At 35.8% G+C, this 22951-nt stretch overlaps 1 protein-coding gene across 4 annotated transcripts in view; it reads right to left on the bottom strand.

Moving 5' to 3' along the window:
- The window catches only part of LOC118197229 (uncharacterized), a 193136-nt gene that overhangs the window by 134132 nt on the left and 36053 nt on the right, over positions 1-22951 (bottom strand). For all 4 annotated transcript variants that reach the window (XR_015039711.1, XM_085811641.1, XM_085811640.1 and 1 more), the window contains exon 2: positions 185-504. Coding sequence is in view for 3 of the 4 variants with exons in the window: in XM_085811641.1 (XP_085667767.1) it covers positions 185-504 (320 nt within the window). In the remaining variant the exon portion in view is untranslated. The remainder of the gene's footprint in view (positions 1-184; positions 505-22951) is intronic.

Below are 22951 nucleotides of genomic sequence, written 5' to 3' on the forward strand. Positions count from 1 at the left end.
ATTGCAAAGTACTTTTAAAATGCTAAGTATATATTAAATCACATTGTCAAAGAAATCAACTGGAAAGAGTTTCATCAGTTTCGAGACATGGTAAAATAATTTAAGTATTTATATATTGTTAGGATTAGTATTGCGGAACTTTAATGCGAAATGCATTTGAAAATTAAGCATTTGGGTTACATACTAGATTGCCAGCGTTGAATTCACTCCATTGTTCTCCATTTAGGCTGTAAGAGGCAGAGAAACCAATCACGTGGTTATAATTCTTCGGTCTGAGTCCTTCTGGAGGACCTTGGGATGCGAATCCAGTCACGAATGTTTGTCGACCTAAGTTCACTGTAAGGATGGCGGTTTGGGATGAAATGGATTCGTTGTTGAAGCACCATGCACCTTCAGCATTTCGCAATCTTCCAGCAGAGGGTGTTGAATCTTCCGTGACCTCAGATGTGAACATGGAATCTTCTATCTCTCCAGACGAAAGGCCGAGTTCGGAGTTGCATGTACCTGAAGAATGGAATATATAAATCTAGAAAATTATCTCGGTACATACTTTGATATATAAATATGTGCATAAATCTCATGAATAATGGTTCGAGGACACTATGATCACTGCAAACAGCACATTGTTATACTTGTAAAAGTAGCCTCACATCAATACAATGAAGTATTCAGTTTAGAACTGCATGCCCATTAATAAGAAGCATTCTAAAATTGATTAGCTGAGTTGCGTGGTACCAGAATGATATTATAGCGGAAAATTTTAATTCCATTTTAAGTTCTCAATAACAAGTATTGAGCATCCTAATCTTTTTCCTTTTCTTTAATTCAAAAGTTTTCTTTTGGTGCTAGCAGCATTACCGTAATACTGCCTTCTCGATCAGAACTGGAAACTGACTCAATTTAAATTCGTTACATGTAGATATAAATGCAAATAAACAATTATAAATTATATTATGTGACAGCCGATGGACAATAGCGAAGAAATGGTACAGTATGGGTGATTGTTAAACAAATCCTGAAATTTCAAAGTATAGAATAACAATGTTAAGTGCCACCTAGATGAGCAAATGGATAGCGTCTCACTGACGTACCGAAGGAACCGGGTTCGAATCCCGAATACAGCAGGGACGTAATTTTGTTCATCCCTTCATAGAAAGCAACGGTGACCCACCTTAGTGTTAGGTGCGTCCATAGCGAAAAGACCACTGCCTTCGGCCTTAGTAGAGGCCAACGCCTATAACGGACTAGACCCCGCCAATGAGAAAACAAGTATTTAGCTGCCCAAGATGGGAAAGTGGGTAGTGACTCTGATTGCTGTACCGGCCCAGGTTCGAATCCCGGAGAAGGCATGGATGTAAATTGTGTTTTCCATCACAGGAGGCATCGGGGCCCACCTATTAGGTGCCTCCATAATAAAGCGACAACTGCATCCAGCCTTAGTAGTGGCCAACGTCTATAAATGACTAGACCCAGGAAATGGAAAAAAAATTTAGCTTCCCAGACGGGAGAGCCGATAGTGATTCTGACTGCTGTACCGAAGGGCCCAAATTCGAATATAGGAGAAGGCATGGATGTAAATAGTGTGTCTCTTCATAGGAGGCATTGGTGGCCCACCTATTAGGTGCCTTCCTAATAAAGTGACTACTGCTTCCGGTCTTAGTAGTTGCCAACGCCTATAACGGCTAGTGCCCGCCATGGGAAGTAAAAAAAAGAGGGTAAGTAAACCGAGAACAACAGCATGAGAAATATTGATTATTATAAACAAGCAGAGCAAGGAGTGCGTGTCACAACCCATATTTTTATACGATCCTTATAACAAAATTTCTGACGTGTAATCTTGTAGAGACATAAGGTATTTTTTGAAGCAGGAGACATGAAAAATGAGCAATGCTCTCGCCGAGACTCGAACCACGGACCTCTCGAATACGCCTCGAGCGTGCTGACCCCTACACACGAAGGCATGCTAAGAAGGCGGAAGGAAATGCCTTATATACTCCTCCTTTTAAGGGGCGACTGGGGATTAGAGAACCCAGTCGCCAAATCTGGTGGCGGAAAATCAGCATCCACCACCCTTTTTTTTTTTTTTTTTTTTCAGACGCCACTGTAGATACATTAGATATTTTTTATATTTATTATTTATTTTATTAGATATGATAAACTCGCCAAGACTCGAACCACGAACCGTCGCCAAGACTCGAACCACGAACCTCTCGAATACGCGCCGAGCATGCTGACCACTTCATCACGAAGACATGCTAAGAAGACCGGAGAAATACAGTGGTGGCCAAAATTGTGGACACTTTTTGAAATTTTTATGTTTTTGAACTTTATATGCTTATAGAAAACGTTACATTTCACAAAATGCAAACTTGTATATATCACTTTAAAGAGAATTTATTACTGAATTCAATACAAAACACAAAATTCAATTATTTGCAATACAAAAAAAATTAAACGATAATAGTTATCTATATACATTAGATAGTGATGAATGCAGTGAGTTATCAGTACTTAGTAGTGTACCCTTCATTTTTTATTACGGCTTCACATCGACGTTTCATTGAGCTGACAAGAGTTTTAAGCTCTTCTTTCGTTATTACATGATGCCAGGAAACAATTATAGCCTCAATTAGTTCCCTTTTATTTGATGATCGCCTCATTCGGACAAGAGTTTTCAAACAGTGCCACAAATTTTCGATAGGATTGAGGTCAGGACTGTTTCCTGGCCATGACAACAATTTAATGCTCTTTGTACGAAACCACTCTTTCGATATTTTGGCCGTGTGGCAAGGAGCAGAACCCTGCTGAAAAATAAACGAAGCATTTTTGGGAAAGAGATCTCTGATGGAAGGTAGAAGTTTTCGTTCTAGAATAGTGTCAATGTATTTTCTGGCATTAAGTGCCCCATCGATGACACGAAGGCGACCAATACCATCTGCTGACATGCATGAACAAATCATAACACTAACTGGGTTCTTCACAGTTGCTTGAATGCAGTCAGGATGTAGCTCTTCTCCTATTCTACGTCTTACATATTTTCGCCCATCACTACCGAATAACGATATCTTAGTTTCATCACTCCATATAACTTGTGACCACTGATCATCTGTCCAATTAATGTGTTCCTTTGCCCAATGTAGTCTTTTTTTTCGTTGCTGAAAATTAAGATAAGTCTTTTTTCGTGGAATTCTACCTCTCAATCCAACATCTATTAATCTTCTCCTGATTTTTCTTGAACTGACAGAAACACCAGCATCATTCAGATCACTTCTGATGGCCGTTGATGACATTTTTCTATCTTGGAGACATAGTCGTTTTATTCTTCTGTCATCAATAGATGTGGTGCACCTTTTTCGGCCTTTTCCTTCTTTGTTTTTTATTGAATTTGTCTCCTGATATCGTGAACAAAACTTTCGGACTACAGATGTAGTCACTGAACCACCCACCTGTCTTTCAATTTCAGCATAGGAAAGACCACTTTCTCGTAACACAATAATATTACATCTCTTTCTAGGTGTCCAATCTACTCTTTTATTTGATGTCATTGCTTCTTGACTAAATATTAAAAATTTTACAAAAATTCCTACTTGTAATTGCAGTGTATAAGAAACAGGTCCTCTTTCTACAGAACAAAGCAAAATAATGAATTGTTTCAAGTGTAAACATGATGTCAGCTTCTACTGGCAGTTACTAACATTTGATTGGTTCTCAGAACAAGAACAGTGATTGGCCAGGAAAGCTAGACATTACAAACCACTTCATAACTGTGTTTTTTTTTATTTATATTAAAGTACATATAACTTTTTTTGTATTGCAAATAATTGAATTTTCTGTTTTGTATTGAATTCATTAATAAATTCTCTTTAAAATGCTATATACAAGTTTGCATTTTGCCAAACGTAACACTTTCTATAAGCATACAAAATTAAAAAACATAAAAATTTCCAAAAGTGTCCACAATTTTGGCCACCACTGTACCTTATAATCTGACAATTTTTTCTGGATCAATTTCGTCTATTATATGAAAGTCTTTTTGTTTTGTTTTGTTTCCCTCCGCCTTAGAATGATCTTTGTTAGAATAAGGAAGGAATTATTAATTCGAATTTCTTTTGCAGAAGATCCATATAAAATTTAATATATTTCATGTATTTTCGGTGATATGCAGTAGGCGACCAAAAAATAACTGCCTGAAAACCTACCTCATTTGATACTCGACTATTATTCGTCTATGATAAGTCATTCAGGAGATATTTAGTCGTGAATTCTTTTCGAAATATCCTGCATAATTCATACGGATGCTGTTCAATATCATAAATATTTAATTCTTATTGTGATATAAAGTGTTGTTAAATGTTTCTAAATCTGTCACATGGTGTTCCATAATATGATATCATTCGCTGAAATGTTTTTGTCCCGTGCATCCTGGAAACATTAAGTTTATCATTGCGTGCGAAAGAGTCCACTTATTGACATTAATATCGTTGCCTGTTCCATTTTTTTTAATCAGAACTTTGGCAGTTTTTGACAATCGCTTTTCGGTTTTTTTATTTATTTATTTTTTTATTTTTTCTTTGACACAATTTGCAGACTATTAACAACAAGTAGGTGCACATAATTGGAAAACTATTGATCCAGATAATGCTATAACAAAGATTTTTACGCAAACTTCCTTTTTAAAGGGCAAATCGATGTAATGTTTTTTTCAAAAACGAACAAAATATGTGTGCATCATTGGAAAACTGTCAGTCTATATAATTCATATGTGTCACTTCGAAGCACATTTCTCTTTCTCTCTGTCTCTCTTTTTCTCTATTAGGGGAAAATGTTTCTGAAAAATGGGAAAACTACTCATATTTAACAATGTTGTTTATAAACATCGTTCTCAAATCTTTTATATCAGAAGTTCAGATTGAAAATTTCTCAAACAAAAAGAAAGATTTAAGTAAGGTCTTCTGCTGTTAACAAAATGATTTTCACAGTCCTTTAAGAATAATGTTATTGTAGCTTAATTTGGTTTACATTCAATGGATGTAAAGAAACTTTTCTTTAATGGTTGGTTCTAGCCGTTTATAGGCATTGTCCGCAACTAAGGCCGGAAGCAGTGGTTCCTTTATTATGGAAGCATTTAAGGTGGTCCACCGTTCCCTCCTGTGAAAAGACAGCCACGCTTTCTCCGGGTATCAAATCTGGGTCCATTGGTACGTCACTAATCATTTTTTCGTCCGGGCGGCTTTGTAACGAAACTTATCCCTTTCATTCGAAATCAAATTTCTATAAATTTTCCTTTCAAGTTGTAGGGTTTATATTTATTTTAACTAACATTTATTTTAAGTTTAAACTATCTTTCCTGTCAAGCCTTACTTTCCCCTGGATTTGCCAATGCCAGAGTATGTAAATTTTAGTAGAACGCGCAAGGATTCAAATTATCAGCGGAAGTATTTTGAGTTAAATAGAAAGGAAACGAGTTCGAAAGGATGCTTTCTTGCTTCACGAGTGTGGAGGTGGCTAGTTAGAAATTGAAGAACCACGCGTTTCGGCCTGTGTGCTTGCCTCGGCAAATTGTTAATCTTTCAACGTAATATTCAGAGCTTGCTGAATTATCAGCGGTATTTTTAGAACGCGGTGAGGTTAGTTACGTTTAGAGAGCCTCGTAGTTAGTCACTTGTTATTACCTCTTTTTAGTTTCTTATTTTTATTTTACCGCCGGGTCGGCGTAGTTTGTGAGCGTCAAGAGCACGCAATTGTAATTTCTAAAGTTGAATAAAAAGGGATTTAAACCCTTCTCAAGACTTTGGCCTATTTCCAGCTCTCAGCAGTCACCACTTTGTTGCGTGCAGGTTGGAAGCGCGCAACTTTACATTGGCGCCCGAACACTTGTCGAACTGAAATGGCCGAAAATTGGATGGAAGCTACGGGACAACAACAAGAAATGGCAAGCCAATTGGAAGGATCTGGATACCTGGTCCAGACGTTGAGAGCGTCAATCAAGGCAAACGTCAATTTCGACGAAAAAATTCGGTGGCGCTATTTCTAGAAAGCCTCAACAATAACTTTCAGCTAATAAAAGTTGCCATCACCACATCTGCACTAAGAGGACAGGCCGCGCTATGGTGGAAGAATATAGGCAAATTTTTATTAGGGGAATTCGGAGGCCAGACATATACATTTGAAAATTTCAAAAAATCGTTATTAAAGGCCTTCCCCATAGTGAAAGATCGAGCAAAGCTAGAAGCCTAACTATATAGTTTCTATCAACGGAATATAGAAGAGTTGACGGACTTTATTCTGCGAAAAATTAAGCTGACGGATATGCTGTATGGGAAGAAACCCGACGCGGAGATTATTGAAATAATCTTACCAAGATTACTACCTGCTGTTCAAGATTACTTTGAAATTAGAAACCCAAGCACATTGCAGGAGCTCTTCGAATTGGCAGTCAAGTTTCAAAATCGGAGAATAGCGGAAAAAGCTAGACGGGCATCGTATTCTCAAAGTATCCGAAGGCAATCTTCAAATGAGCAGACCAGAAATGCAAACCGCTCTTATGGGGAAAAGAGCTATCAAGCTAACTCATCGAACCTCGAAGGTCAAGGCCCAAAAAGGAAATTTGAAAACAAACGTCCGCGTACCCAGAAGGCAGAAGTTGAAAGGAAAGCTTTAAACGATTAGAGGGAACTTCCTGTGAAAGCGAGGGTCCAGACCCCGGAAGTTTTAAAAAAACCCTCAAAAAGACACTTAAATACGGTCATCGTAAAGAACTCACATCTACCAATTATAGAAGTCCTGGTTGGCGATGTACCAGTAGAAGCCCTCCTCGATACAGGAGCAGAAGGTAATTTTATGAGTGATACATTTTTCAAGAAGAATTTTTATAGGTTACGATTATTAAAAAACAAAAACACAGAAATTATAGCGGCTCAAGGAAAAACCTGTCAATGCATCGGGAAATTATCATTAAACATACAGGTAAAAGATGAAAGCCTAAAAGTATTGATTTTTGTAGTAAAAAATCTGCAAAATCCACTTATTTTAGGTATGGAGTTTTTAAGGGCAGCGAGGGCCAAACTGAATTTTCAAGACAGTTCTTTTGTGCTGGAGATGGACCGCAGGGTGGTGGAACCAGTAAAGCAACCGCAAGTTGAGCTTAGCCATTTGAATGACCATGAAAGCCATCCAGCAAGTGGTGAGTACATTTTCAAACTTGTTTTCAGACCGGCCTGGTAGCTGTCAAATAGTTACGCATCAGATACAGTTAACTGCCGACAAACCCTGTAGGACTAAACCTTATCGCAATGATAAACAGAAAGACCTAATTATAGAAGAACATATTCAGGAAATGTTAAAGAACAAAATAATAAAGTCCATAAATAGTGAGTACGCGAGTCCAGTCGTACTATGTAGGAAAAAGAACGAGTTTCCTCCTTCTTCTTTTTTCCTTCCGGATAAAAGGGCTTGGAGGTTTGCTATCGATTACAGAAAACTGAATAGTATTACTAAATTCCCAGTTTACCCTTTGCCGGTTATAGCTCCGTCAACATTCCAGAGAGCTATGGACATTGTTCTAAAGCTTGTCCTAGGAAAATCGACTTTAATCTATCTAGATGATATAATTATAACGAGTAGTACGTTGGAACAACATATTAAAGACCTAGAAGAAGTTTTTAAATTATTAAAAGAGGTCGGTCTTACAATTAACGCCTCAAAATGCAAGTTCGCAACTAAAGAACTTAAATATCTGGGTTATAAAATTTCGCAAAAGGGTATAGAAACTCAAGATTCAAAAGTAAAAGCAATCAAGAATTTCCCACCTCCCAACACCGCCAAGAAACTTTCTTCTTTCCTTGGGTTATGTTCTTACTATCGGTCATTCATAAAAGATTTTGCTAATATTGTTGAACTCTTGTTAGTAATTAAAAGAAAGAAAAGTAAATTCACGTGGACAGCGGAAACAAATACCGCTTTCGAAAGGTTAAAAGAAGCGCTTATCAATGCCCCTGTTTTGAAATTCCCGGAGGGGGACGAAAACCTGGAAATTGCAGCAGATGCGTCGGACTATGCTGTGGGTGCGGTTCTTATGCAAAATAGCCATCCTTTGGCATTTTTAGTAAAACGTTGAATCATACACAAAGGAATTATACAGCTACAGAGCGAGAAACATTAGCCGTATTAACGGCTGTACACAAATTTCGAGTTTATTTCGGCAAAGCGCCAGTAACAGTCTTTTCGGATCATGCGGCTGTTGGTAGACTTTACTCGGGGAAAACCTAACGCCCAGGTTAATAAGATGGTCTTTAAAACTCCAAGAATATAATCTAATAATAAAATATAAACCGGATAATAAGGAAAACAATGTAGCTGACGCACTTTCTCGTATAAAACTGGACGATGAAGGTAATGAACTTAAATGCGCTGTGTTGACTTCAAAAATTTTAGATTCTAGAGATACAATTATCGCTGAACTGAAAGCTCATCCTGAATTTGGAAGTATCTATGCATATTTGAAAGACCCCGAACCTTTGAACATACAGATATCGATGCGATAAGAAGTAGAGCAGAAAACTATGAAATAATAGATAATTTATTATTTTATACGAAAACAACAAACGAAAATCTCGAGTACAAACCAGTCATCCCAGCCTCGCTTCGATTAAGCATTTTGAAGGAATTACACGACGCGAAAACAGCGGGTCATTTAGGGGTCAGAAAGACTTTAAAAAGGGTACGCGAGGCGGTATATTTCCCGCAATTATACAAAATAGTAACTGCGTATGTCAGGTCCTGCAATCAATATCAGTTAATAAATGATATTAATTACAGCCCGGCCGGGTACTAAAATAGCATTCGCGCTACATTTCCGAATGAAATTTTAGGCATAGATCTTCTTGGTCCTTTCCCCCAGAGTGAGTTAAATAAAAATCGTTTTCTTTTAGTAATTGTAGATCGTTTTTCAAAATGGACAGAAATTGTTCCACTTAAACGCGCGTCAGCCAAAACAGTCGCAGATGCATTCTAACACAGATACATTTTAAAATACGGTGCACCGATAAAAGTCATTAGCGATAACAGTAAACAATTCATTAATCAAATATTTGAAAACATATGCGCTGGACTTGGCATACGCCATATCAAAATGGTTCCGTATAGACCACAGGCAAACATAGCAGAAAGAGTTAATAAAAACATTGTAAAAATAATTCGGAGTTGCGTTAGCACACATCAGAAGCGCTGGGATGGCTACATAAATGAGTTAGCTTATGCTTTAAGAACGGCAAATCACGATACTACGGGAAAAACCCCAGCAGAATTATTTTTAGGACTAAAGTTAATTACGCCTTTAGATAAATTATTCTTTGTGCAACAAAGAGAGCAAGAATTTAAACAGAAAGACGTGCAAACGCTTATTGACCAGGCGGTTAAAAGCTCGGATACGGCAAGAAATAGGCAAAAAGTATATTATCATAGAAAACGCCGTGAAGCAGATTTTAAAGTTGGGGATAAAGTGTTGAAGCGGAAATTTTCTTTATCAAGTGCCCCAGACAATTTTACTGCAAAGTTAGCCCCAAAATTTGAAGGGCCCTATGTAATTCAGGAAATCAAAGGAGTCGTATTGTACCTTAAGAACGAGAGAGGGGAAATCTGTAAAGCAAGTCCCGACCAGGTGAAAAAATACTATAATCAAAATGATTTTGAAATCCTTAAAAGTTTCTTGCAGGACTCAAGCGTAAAAGAAGTAACGTCACCCGTTCCACCACCCAAGAAGCAGAGAACTGAAGAAAAACCTAGCCCTTCTACAACCCATGCGACGGTACCGAAGAGAAGAAACGAAAACTTTCAGACTCCAGCATTTAAGAAAAACAAGAAAGCAAAGCCGCCGCGTAAAGAAACCTTGGTAAAGAGGAAAACACCACTTACAACGTATCGCAGTAGAAATTATACATCAAGGAGAATGCTCCCAGGGCCAGAGAGTCAGGTGCAAACAAGGCCGCCGTTCCCGAAAATAAAAAGACAGCAGGAGGAACGAAAAGACCACCACCAACAGAAGAAATTCAAGAATGACTCCAGACCGGAGGACGCCAAGACCAGCCGTCCAGGGGAAAAACGGAAAAGAGAGCAACCCGACGACTACCACTCCAACAGGCCAGTATGCAGAGGGCGAAAAAGAAAAATTAACGTGGACGACACTCGGAGGACTTTAAGGAGAAGACTGACGTCCATGAAACCTATAACTTGGGAGCAGTTCTGCCGGAAAAGAATGACGGAGTTCCAATCATCGAAAACTCAAAGATAAGTTAAAATCTTCTATAATTTTTTTTTCTTTTGTTCCGAAATGTTATGCGTAAATACGAAGTTCTATGTTTTGACGGAAGTCAATGTGTCTCGGTTGAGACTTAGTTTTGTTTTACTTTATTTAGCTAAGGCAAAAGTATTATTTTCTTTAAGTATAAAATCTAAAAACAAGCAGTTTCTGTTGGTCGAAAGACTAATTTTGTTATGTTATCAGGTTCAATGTTTCTTCTAACCTTCTTCGGAAACATACAATGACCTGACTAGAACAGAGAGCTTACTAGAGCTATGTTCACTAATTGTAGTAAGTAGACAGGATACAGACGAAGGGTATACAAAACCCTTTATTTTTTTCTTTATATACAATGACTTCCGTACTTCGGAATACAATGACCCTCCACTCGGGGTCTAACTTAAAAGATATCAAAATAAAACTAAACTCTAATTTAACTTTAGAATAAGATTGGCCTTATAATAACAGAAAGCGTATGTAGCACAGAGACTGTGAACACTACAATACGTTTAATTTATCAAGAGGATTAAAACCTCTGGCCTGGAAGGCAAAGTAGCAACTGCGTAACTTCTAAGGTAAGCGGCCTGCTTCGAACTCACGGCTTCCTCTCTTCTGCTTGGCAAAAAGGCCACACTTAAATACTTGGCGTTCGCCAGACAATTTTGCATAAACTCCTTCACGCTTATAATTCTGGCCGGAAGTAGAAAATAAGAAGTGATAGTAAAGATTTAAAATAAAATAACCGTTAGTAAAACTTAAGATCCTTACAATGTTAAAGCCAAAATTTGGCCGAAGATAAAAGTAACTTCGTATTCTTGTATTAATAAGAACTTTAGTTTCAGTGCCGCCACCTTGGCGAAGAATGACTAAAATAAAAATTTATTTTTCTCTTATTCATTTTATGGTAAATTGTAAAAAGCATATGTATTAGAATTTTGTAAATATACGTAAATACTTCAAAGTTATGTAAAAGTAGAATTTAGTCTAGAAGCATAAAATTTTAGATGCTAAAAGTAAATGCTCAAAAGCAATGAATTCAAATTTAAGTATTAAATTGTAGATAAAATCATGTTTTAGAGCGAAAGCCTGCATGTCTAAAGACGAATGAGGGGGAAGTTTGAATGAATGTGTTTTGTAGGGTTCTCCACCTACACTTGAATTTTAAGAATGTTAAAGTAGCTCATCGAGTTGTAGAATGTCGAGTAAGGTGTGTCTATTTGGTCGTTGAATTCTAACAAATCATTTTGGTTAGGGGAAGTGTTGCAATACTAAAACACGAATATTCTTGTTTGACACCACACATGGTGGAGAGCCAGGGTAAAGTTAAATTCATGTTTTAATACTTGAATGAATGTGAATTAAGCAGTAACTAAGGAAAACAAATCGTTTAAAAACAAAAACTTATTCAGTGTGAAGAAAGTGTAAATTATAATGTATTTAGAAAGATGCTGATACTTATTCCTTCCAGATGCTGGAAGGAAGAGAACAAGATTGATTGCTGAAGTCCAGGAAAAGTTGCTGTAAGAAGAGAGATTTAAATAAGTATACACAGAAATTTAGTACACCTTTTGTGAGACAACAGATTTTTTTTTTTTTATGTAAACGATGCTCTTAAAATTTAGTTCAGAATTGTAGAAACTTTTCAACAGGTCGTTTGTAGGACCTGCTTCCAAGTTTTCCAAATTCTGGCAGCGGCAAATGTAGGGTTTATATTTATTTTAACTAACATTTATTTTAAGTTTAAACTATCTTTCCTGTCAAGCCTTACTTTCCCCTGGAATTGCCAATGCCAGAGTATGTAAATTTTAGTAGAACGCGCAAGGATTCAAATTATCAGCGGAAGTATTCTGAGTTAAACAGAAAGGAAACGAGTTCGAAAAGGTGCTTTCTTGCTTCACGAGTGTGGAGGTGGCTAGTTAGAAATTGAAGAACCACGCGTTTCGGCCTGTGTGCTTGCCTCGGCAAATCTTTCAACGTAATATTCCCTCCTTCTCCTCCTTTTTAGTTTCTTATTTTTATTTTACCGCAGGGTCGGCGTAGTTTGTGAGCGTCAAGAGCACGCAATTGTAATTTCTAAAGTTGAATAAAAAGGGATTTAAACCCTTCTCAAGACTTTGGCCTATTTCCAGCTCTCAGCAGTCACCACTTTGTTGCGTGCAGGTTGGAAGCGCGCAACTTTACAAATTATTAAGTTTATTAACTTATATTTACAAATAGATTGAGTTGAAATGATATATAGAGTTGTCTAACTTCTGCTTCACTACTTTTTTTTAAAATTTTTAATGTTTGAGGCCATAGTTTTTTAAAAAAATATGTAACGGCTTTCGTATAGTAATCTCAGCCGTTATATATTCCAAAAATATGCAAAGAGAAAAATTAAGTAAGCGAAAATGTAATTAAGTCCTAAATATAATACGTGTATATGGTTTCAAAGTTTATACGGTGTTTCCTTCCTCCTTTCTGCATGCCTTTATGATGTAACGGTAGCACACTCGGCGCGTATTCGATAGGTTCGACTCCCGACGAGGGCACTGCTCATTTTTCGTGTTTCCGACTTCAAAAAATCCTAATGACTGTATAGTGGCGCTCGAACTAAAAGTTGGTGTATGATGATTCTTCATCACCAGGATTTAACGAATGTGTTCTCTAATCCCCAATCGCCCTTAAAAGGAGGAGTATATATGGTATTTCTCCCTCTTTCGTGGTGTAACGGTAGCACACTCGGCGCATATTCGAGAGATCCAGGTTCGAGTTCTGGCGACGGCATAGCTCATTTTTCGTGTTTTATATTTCAAAAATCCTAATGACTCTACAAGTTAAATTGCAGTGATACAACATATAAGGGATATGATTCAGCTTGCACGTATGGGACCTTAGATTACTTATATCATATCCAGTCTGTCCTCCTTGTCAGCAGCACTTTAGTGGTAATAATTTCTGAAGTCACATTAAAACATTATTTGGAGTACATGAAGTAGCAGCGGTAACCATGTATTTAATTATGAAGAAAATTTGTTTTTGTGCATTTAAAGTAGTTATTTTCTCTAACAATTTTGATTTTCCTAAGGATCAATAATCTCGCTTGATTTAACATAGTTTTGAATCCATAAAAGTGTACTATAATTATATTATATTTTGTCTGAAATCTTAAAAGCATCAAAAAGGCAAATAATTGTAAGCAGTTTTCTGTCTCATACTTTGAAACTAGGATCGATATGGCAATAACATAACAGAGAGACAGTAAGTTCTGCATGCTGTTTTTTGATCTGATTGTAACGGTGTCTGAACACCAAGGTACCTGGGCAAAAGCCCTACCCCTTGTAGAAAAGTTAGAAATTTCGAATACTAGAAGCATAATAGCCAAAAAGATACATGTAGAAAACATTTTTTTAATTATTAAAACCTAGTAAGATACTTTTAATAACTAATTGGATAAACTAGGTAATTGCAAGAGTGCTATTCGAATGGGAAAAAGCTGCGGAAAGCCGTCGAACTGGTGATTAAGAGTGCGTAGCTAAGGGAAATAGAACATGTACATGCTGTTTGTTGGTGAGCAAATCGACAGTCGTTAAGCTACTTTTATTTGCGAAAGATGTATTAGACGGTCGTTCACAACTTTCTCTTGAGAACTCGGCAAAGTTCAAATTGTCATAATAGAAGAAGAGATATGTAGGATCTGTTTGCTTTTCACTCTGTTATAGTATCCTCAAGGAAGGATGTATTAATGGGATGATTCGACTTGAGAGTACGGAATATATAAAGATTATTAGGCCTTTTTTGGGGGGGATAAATGGGAAAATTCAACTTCGCCTTCCCCGAGATTCACAGTATATATCCTCCATTGCCAGGTGGAGTGCCAAACCTCTATACCACGAGAGCATGCCCATGGAATGTAATAATTACTTAGATCCTCCCTCCTTAAACGGTGAGTCGGGAGAGATTCGAATTTCAGTTGACTGAGTTATCACATTTTAGTTTGAATGCCATTGTAAAGGTGGTTAGACATTTAAGAGTAATAAACACAAAATTCAACTATGTCCTTGCCAGGGTACGAGCCATGGATTTTCTAGTGACAGCTGGACGTGTTAACAACCTACATCCCAAAAGTACACACGAAGAATGAGCTCATTCCTTACAATAGTGCATTAAAAAATTATATAGCAGAACAGTTACGACCTACTTAGAGATGTACCAGAATTGGAGCTTAAAGGATTCGCCGAAATAGATTTTTATATTGTTTATAACCCTCTCCTTATATCTCTCCATAGGGGTAATTTGAAGAATGTTCTGGCGACGAAATATTTCGCAAAAATAATAATCACAAAATATTAATAAGTTTTAATTCAGTCAACCATCCCCATATTACAATTGCTGTTAACTAGTATAAACAGCATCACCATAATAAAACATATATTCTAAAAGGTAATAAACGAATGTGAGCTGAAATTATTCTCCATTGAATGACTCATACGCAAATACTTATCACTTCATCAATCCTTTAACGACAACTCCCTTACTGATGAATTATAGAGCTCTTCACGCACTTATTTTTAGTTGTTTATACTATGCAAAATCTTCTCAATTCAGTGCTGATTAGTCTTTTGCAATAAAAGCTTTTGGAAGTTGTAAACGTTTTACGTGAAAACAGAAAGGCATGTAAATATTATGTAAATTGAAATTGCCTTGCAATAATTTTTCAAAGACATAAATCGTTGAAAATCGGCAAACAGACATGCCATGTTTCTCTGTGTTGCCAAGGCAGCTGATGATTGTTTTTAAAAGTTTATAAATGTGGATTATGTTCTGTATTTGGACCGCCGTTACATCATATACTGTTTACTTTATTACTTTCAAAATCCTTTCATTTGCATAGTCACGCCATCACGCGAATGCAGATGGCAGGACATTATCAAACTTAGGTGTGTACGAATCAACGCGAACATTTAGTTCTTCATTTGCTTTTAAAATTTCGTGTTGACTAGCTCTTTTCCAAATCGAAATCTTTTTCTTTTTAAGAAAAACTAACTACACAACATTCTAAATTTATTCAAGATTTTAGCTCTTCCAAGAAAATTTTTCAAATTCACATTAAGCAGTCGAATCCAGATTTAACCATTTTGTCAATTTAATGAAGCATTTCGATTTTTTACAGCAAACGTAAATAAAAAAATATGTCTAGTTAGCGAATATTTTATTCCGCTTCATTAAATTATCTGACATCAAGGTAAAATAACCCGCCTAACAATTATTAATTTAGAAGTAAAACAACAAAAATCAGCTTTATATTTGCAAATTTTCACAGGACTAGGTTCGATGATTTTACCGAACCAACAGCCTCAGCTGCCAAATTCCAAATGAACGAGATAAGATAAGATAAGAATGGCTGTACAGGAGTTAAGCTACTGGGGCCATCTATTAATGAAACAAGGAAACTAAAACATAATTTCCTTACATGCTGAAGGTAAAGTTGGATTGGAATTAGAATCGTTAACTAGAACAGAAAGATTTTTTTAATGTGAAATGCCTCTAGAACGTGTAAAAGACGCTTCTGTTCGCGTTGAGGAACATGAGGCATATGCTAAGGAAAAGGAAACACAGAAATCCCCTATCGCCCAGCATTGCTGGTCCGAAAATGACACTTTCCATTCTTTTGCAGCCAAAATTATTCAAAGAACATCTTCCGTTGGTGAATTAGATTTTCTAGAGGCGTTTCCCATTCAAAAAATCGTTCTGTTCTAATTAACAACTCTAATTCCAATTCATCTTTACCTTCAGCCTTTAAGGAAATTATGTTTTAGTTTCCTTGTTTCATGAATAAATGGCACCAGTAGCTTAACTCCTGTCCAGCCATTCTTATCTTATTATCTTATCACTATATCTTATCTCGTTCAATTGCATTTTGAAAGCTGAGGATGATGGTTAAGTAAAACTATCGAAGCTAGTCCTGTAAAAATTTAAAGCTGATTTTTGTTGTTTGACTTCTGAATTAAAATTCTCTGAAGTTTCTAAATTTTTCTCTTTAGGAATTTTTTAAAGAATTTTTCTTTACAGAAAGAGCCACTTAAAATAGCACTAACTTTTAAACCATGTTTATATCCTGCTCAAGTAGTAATTATCCTCACATCAAACACTAGGCGAGAAAAGTCAATTTCGAGCAATCTTTCTCTTCGATAATGTTGCATGAAAAATACAAAAGGAGCAGGTTCTGCACATTTGTCCATTTAAAGTCTTTAAAACATCAGTTGTTTATACGGCGGAGAGAAAGTTTTAAAGATCTAACAATTTCTAGATTCTATAACAACAGCTAAAGTCTTATTAATTTTTGAGTAATAATTTGATGATAATGAATCAAGCAAAGAACCATTGTTGAAGACGACAAATGAGAAATTACAATATATCGTGTACTTTGATGGTTGTTCTTCTCAAAAACTGCAATATTTTTTGTATGAATTAGGAGACAAATTTTGGAAATCTTGAAAATCATATACTGTACCTACAGAAAGGCTGGCAGAGAATTATGGCTAGGTCTAAAATAACAACTGAAATTTAAGAAGGAATGTTTAAGACCCTTTATTTAAAACTAAGAAGGGAAGGCGAACCTGATCTCTACAATTTAGCCAACCAATGTGGCGATGTAACTAAGAGCAGCAGTCAGTCAAATGTAAAATTTAAATTAAATAAGTTCGTAGTCGAAAGTTTGACTAAAGTTTGACTAAGTCAGCTCAACCGGCGTGAAGATTCAATTTCGGCGATCACAATTGCCAGACCAAGTCTATAAATCTTATCTTACCTTGCAACTTAGTAACGTGCCCTTGAGAAGGAGAAGACGCTCTATAGTATAATTTAAACCTTACTTTAAACATATGCCATAAAATTTGCATTCTGGAACGAAAATGGAAGAGAGAAATTACAGTAAATGGTTAATTAATATAAAAACAAATAGAATTACGCTTTCCGAACGATTGGTATTAGAGAGAGCTTTTCTAAAAACCGACTTTTATACATTGCCTGTTTGTCGGCACAATAATATATAGGATGAAAGAAATTAGAAATATTTCCGTTGGTATGTTTTGGATATCATTTATTTTTTTGCTGAAACCTTCCAAGTGACATGTTTACATCATTTTACCGTTTCATTTTCTATTATTTTACGGCTTTTTTAGCCTATCCGTAATTAACGAATAATATCGATTCAGCGGATATTGTTAAGTTTTGGGAGATTTTTCATAAGAACTGGTTCGACTATACTTGTGTACTTTGCATAAGACTTTCCTTTAACCTGATTTCAAGTTTTGGTACTCTGCAATGTCAAAACTTAGTGAACGCATTTGCAGATTAAGAAAACTCATCATATTCCAAATATACACAGACACAAATAAAGTGCTGAAAATTTAAGATTTTAATTCCTTGCAAGGTAGAATTATAATTTTTTTAAAATTGCTGTCATGTTTCTTGAACTATCTCAAATAAATTTCAAATAAGCTATATCTCTAAATCTAACAAAATAATTGAATTCTATACTCATCTGCAAATTAGTGTTAGTTTGCATTAATGGTTCTGGTGTATTTATAAATCCTCAATCGAATTACACGGTGTGGTACATCGATATAATCATGGCTGCATTAAATTACGATTAATCTTAATGCCATAGCTTTTTAAAATTTTATTTTTTCAATAACACAATCAAGTTTTCCTTTCCTTTACAATGTATGATCATGCGCAAATGACATACAATTATTAGGACCGGATTCTGCACGGCGTATGCATGTATGCGCGTATATATGTGTGTGCATACATTCACATACAGCCCTTGCATTAGGCTTTATATAATTCGAATGAACAATTTGTTTTTCAAGTTTGAATTCAAAACTGATTCCTTAATTCTTGTTTTAGAAATTTCCTTTTTGATTTCATTTAGTTTGTGTAATTAGTTTTTTCCCCCATTTTTTAGGTTTTTATACTACTTTTAAGCATTCGTATATAATTTTTAGTTTAATTTAAGTACGAGTGTATGTAGGGAAAGGTAATTTTTACATTTGAGACCCTATTAAAAATTTTGTTTTAAAGTGAAGGTTTGGTATTGAAAAGCGATTTTGGGTTTCAAATGGTTCAGAGGGCTGAAAAGTGTATTCGGAACTCATTAATCAACTTGGTTTACGGCTTCAAAATACTTTTCCATTGACAAGTTCTGTTTGAGGCGTTAAACAGAGGAGATTAATAAAAATTATTTTGGTTTCTGTTATTTTGGTTTCTGTTTAACGCCTCAAACAGAACTTGTCAATGGAAAAGTATTTTGAAGCCGTAAACCAAGTTGATTAATGAGTTTCGAATACACTTTTCAGCCTTCTGAACCATTTGAAACCCAAAATCGCTTTTCAATACCAAACCTTCACTTTAAAGCAAAATTTTTAATAGGGTCTCAAATGTAAAAATTACCTTTCCCTACATACACTCGTACTTAAATTAAACTAAAAATTATATACGAATGCTTAAAAGTAGTATAAAAACCTAAAAAAGGGGGAAAAAACTAATTACACAAACTAAATGAAATCAAAAAGGAAATTTCTAAAACAAGAATTAAGGAATCAGTTTTGAATTCAAACTTGAAAAACAAATTGTTCATTCGAATTATATAAAGCCTAATTATATAAAGCCTAATGTAAGAGGTTCTGTATTTTTTTAAATTCTCTCTTCTCATTTTAATTTTCATTTAACGATTCCATTTTTGAAAGTTTCATTAATTTGCGTTTACTCAGTTTGGTAACTTTTACTCGGAGAGGAAAGGTTAGACCTTCATATTTCAGGAACAGAATTTTATTCATTTTCGTTCCGACCTTTACTTTTTGATTTTATACATGCATACATGAACACATGCATCCATATATACATGCGTAAATACATACATACATTTCTAAATCCGGTCCCGATAACAGAAGAGTACCAAAAAATCAGTTTCTGAACTACATGAAAGGGCATGAATTTCACTTCTCATTATTCAGATTTATTCAAGCGTAGTAAAGTCGCTGAACACTGGTAGTTCGGTCCGAGGTTCAAATCCCGCGCATGGGTAGGCTGCATGGGTGCTTTCATCGTTTTCCCTAAGTGTCACGTATATACGAGCCAATAGAGGCATATAGACTAGTAACGTGTATACGAGCCAATAGAGGCAGATAGCCCTCGCGTGCGTGCTTTGCCGTTATCAAACAAAACAAATTTATTCAAAAATATTTAGATTTTAGTTATGCCCAGCTTATAAAATTGTATTTAAAGGATCAGTGATTTCTTAATATATTCATGGCATTCAATTAACAAATGCCTTGAAAAACAACAACCAAATAGAAATCTGTCATAATTATTTCACATGATATGAAAGATGTATGCATAGCAAATTCACGTAAATGGTAGGCGGAAAGTTTCTACAACTTAGCATATTCTCTGTAGGTGCTTGCAGCAGCCCTAATAAAGAGTTATTAATATACTATAGCTGTTAAATTAGGAACCTTTGCTCTTAAATGCAAGCTTTGCGAAGCTATCTGAATATGAAAATACTTTTTTTAATAGCGGGCACTTAGCCGACTTGGCCACTACTAAGATCGGAAGCGGTGGCAACTTTTTTGTGGAAACACCTAATAGGTGAGCCACAGTTACCTTCTACGAAGGGACAGACATTTACAGCCATGCTTTCTCCGGGATTCGAACTCGGCCTTTTCGGTACTGCAGTTTTGTGTTGAGACTTACCTCACTTGTCTGACAGAAACATCAGAAAAAGTCCACGAAATTCATCATAGCAAGGAGTGGGAGATTGCTCTTGTCGTTCGAAAGAGCCTTGAGCACCATATAGGTGACACTATGATTTTGCTCAGTTTCGCCCAGAGCACCCCTGGGGAACGGATGTAAGAGTCTCTCACCCCTCTTTTTCTATCATCTCTCAAGAGAACGTGCCGCATATTCAGAGTGCCCCCATGCCGCACAGGCACTATACATTTACAAACATCCATGCCTTCTCTGGGATTCGTACCCGAGCCGGTACTACAGTAGGCTCCGGTAACCACTATACCATCTGGCGGTTCCGAATGTGAAAACATAATTCTAGACATAGTAAAACAATTGCTAAGTATATTAGTTTCTATAATTGACATCGTTTCTTTCGCTGTGTCCTAAATCATAGTTAATTTTCTACGAAGCTTAGATCTAAAAGATTAATGAGCTGTAAAAGATAGTTTCAGGTGGATTACATTGCAAACAGATGCAAATATAAAACTGATATAATTGTGTTGATTTGCGAAATGGCGTAATAAAGTTTTCACCTAATTTCTCTTTCTGATTTCCTGATAATGGGAGAATAAAGTCATTGAATTTTTATAGCGATTTCATAGATTCTACGCAAGAGCTCTAGAAAGTGATTTCTAGACATTTTCCATTGTAATATAAACAGCTGAGATTCCTTTATTATCTAATTGTTATTCACCCCTTTAGACAGGTTAATTTGCACAAACAAAAATGCTTGTACTTTACAACCTGAACTTGTAGAGACATTAGGATTTTTTTTTTTTTTTGGAAGCCAGAAAGATGAAAAATAGCAACCGCCTTCGCTCGGGAATCGAACCGCGGACCTCTGGAATACCGGTCCAGCGTGCAGAACCACTACATCCCGAAGGACGCTAGGAAAGTGGGAGAAATACCTTATATACTCCCCTTTTTAAAGGGCGACTAGTGTTTTATGGGACCTAGTTGCCAAATCCTAGGTGTGGAGAATCATCATTCACAACCCTTTTAGTTCGGGCGCCACTGTAGAGTCATAAGGATTTTTTTTTTTTTTTGAAAGCCAGAAAGATAAAAAAATAGCAACCGCCTTCGCCGGGAATCGAACCGCGGACCTCTGGAATACCGGCCCAGCCTGCAGAACCACTCCATCCCGAAGGACGCTAGGAAAGTGAGAGAAATACCTTATAAACTTAAGTTTCTCTTCTCCCAGCTGTCATCTATTTAACGTATTTGATTATACAGTGCATATGCAAATGAACTGAAAAGTATGTTAATAGTATGTTATCCTTATTAGTTTCAACGTTTTTAGCGGCTTTTAAGTATAACTCAAATTACCATTCCTTGTGCAGTACATATCAATATTTCTAACCTGATAGTACTTTAAATACTTGCTTTTCACTATGTTAGAATTAGAAATCGAAATCCAATTAGAAATATTTAAGAAACCGTAGGAGATCCAGAAATAAATCCATCGCATTTAGTGAGCTTTTGTTTATCATATCCGAAGAACAGAAAATTGATCTGCATACATGTGAAAAGGGTTCTGCACGAAACGTATAGTTTTCAAATAGATTTACATCGATAACATCCTACACAGCTTTGATTGCGTGACGTAGGGAATATCGATTCAAGAATATTCATGGAATTAGATGTCATTATCCATAAGCGAGCTCATTCTCTAACAATGTCACTTAAATCAATAATTATAAAGCAGGGTATTAGCGAATATTCTTGCTTCATTAGCTGTTATAATGTGCATAGAAATAAGTCTTTAGTTAATAAAGGTATAATGCTGCGGACTTTTTGCAAGTTCATTGCGGATATAAAAGTCGTCCTTGTAAGCAAGTGCAATAGAATTTTGAAACGATGTCTATCAATAATAATTTTGTTAACAAATATATTTAAATAGCATTTTTGAACGATGTTACGATTTAAAATAGTGGTTTTTCGACATTTGAAAGCAGAATTCATTGGTGAAAGTAACACTTCTCTTGCTCTAACAATGTCTTTGCAACATGTGTATGTTCACGTAAATGAGCAACACATCGTTGCATCATCCTATCATTCTGCACATTTTGTTTTAAGGATATCATTTGCCTCTTTTTGTCTGAGATTAGCCATTGAGACGGAAGGATTCAAAGATGACTCAGCTGAGAAATGTGGTTATCTTATGGAACAAGACAGCATCATATTCATTTGGATTCAAAAACTAAATGCACATAATTTAGTTTCTCAAACTGAACTTTTTGCCATGCTATACAGCCATCTAATGTGTTAGAAGTTACTGAGAGAACCTCTAATCTAATGGCTATTTCAAAGCCACTCATAGCAAAAGTCCTATCAAACGCTTCTTAACCATATATTGAACCTACCCAAACCTTCGAAACTTTTCGTACTACAGATTTACTCCCTTACGCTCATTCCTCTTTTTTATCATTAAATGCTTTAGCATTTAGTTCTTTGGCGTGTTCTTTTGTTACGTCTAAATTTTGTTTATCAACCATTCTATTCGTAAATTTTTCTTAAGCTGGTGTAAAACAAGGCGATAATCAGTTTTTACCTACTTATATTAACAGAGGAGACAGAGTTGCTTATTGCACTCGTGCAACAACTTACTGTGAAATTTTTTATAATGAAGGGAGGATAACTAAAACAATACAATAGATTTTCCAAATTATATATTAGTCAAAGTCAACTTACTGACTGAATGTCAAATATAAATTATTTAGAATTGGTTAACGATTCCAATTAGCTTAATTAAGAACCCCTATTCATAGAAAAGAAATCCTACATTCGATATTTAGATAGAGCTCAGATTCCTGAAAGTGACTTGTGACTTGTAATCACTTAAGTTTCGCAAACCACAAAATGGTGGCGAAGATGATTAAT

The sequence above is a fragment of the Stegodyphus dumicola genome, chromosome 2 (genome assembly GCF_044657685.1).
Source record: "Stegodyphus dumicola isolate Sdum_Otavi_A_Nest chromosome 2, ASM4465768v1".
Classification (NCBI taxonomy): Eukaryota; Metazoa; Arthropoda; class Arachnida; order Araneae; family Eresidae; genus Stegodyphus; species Stegodyphus dumicola.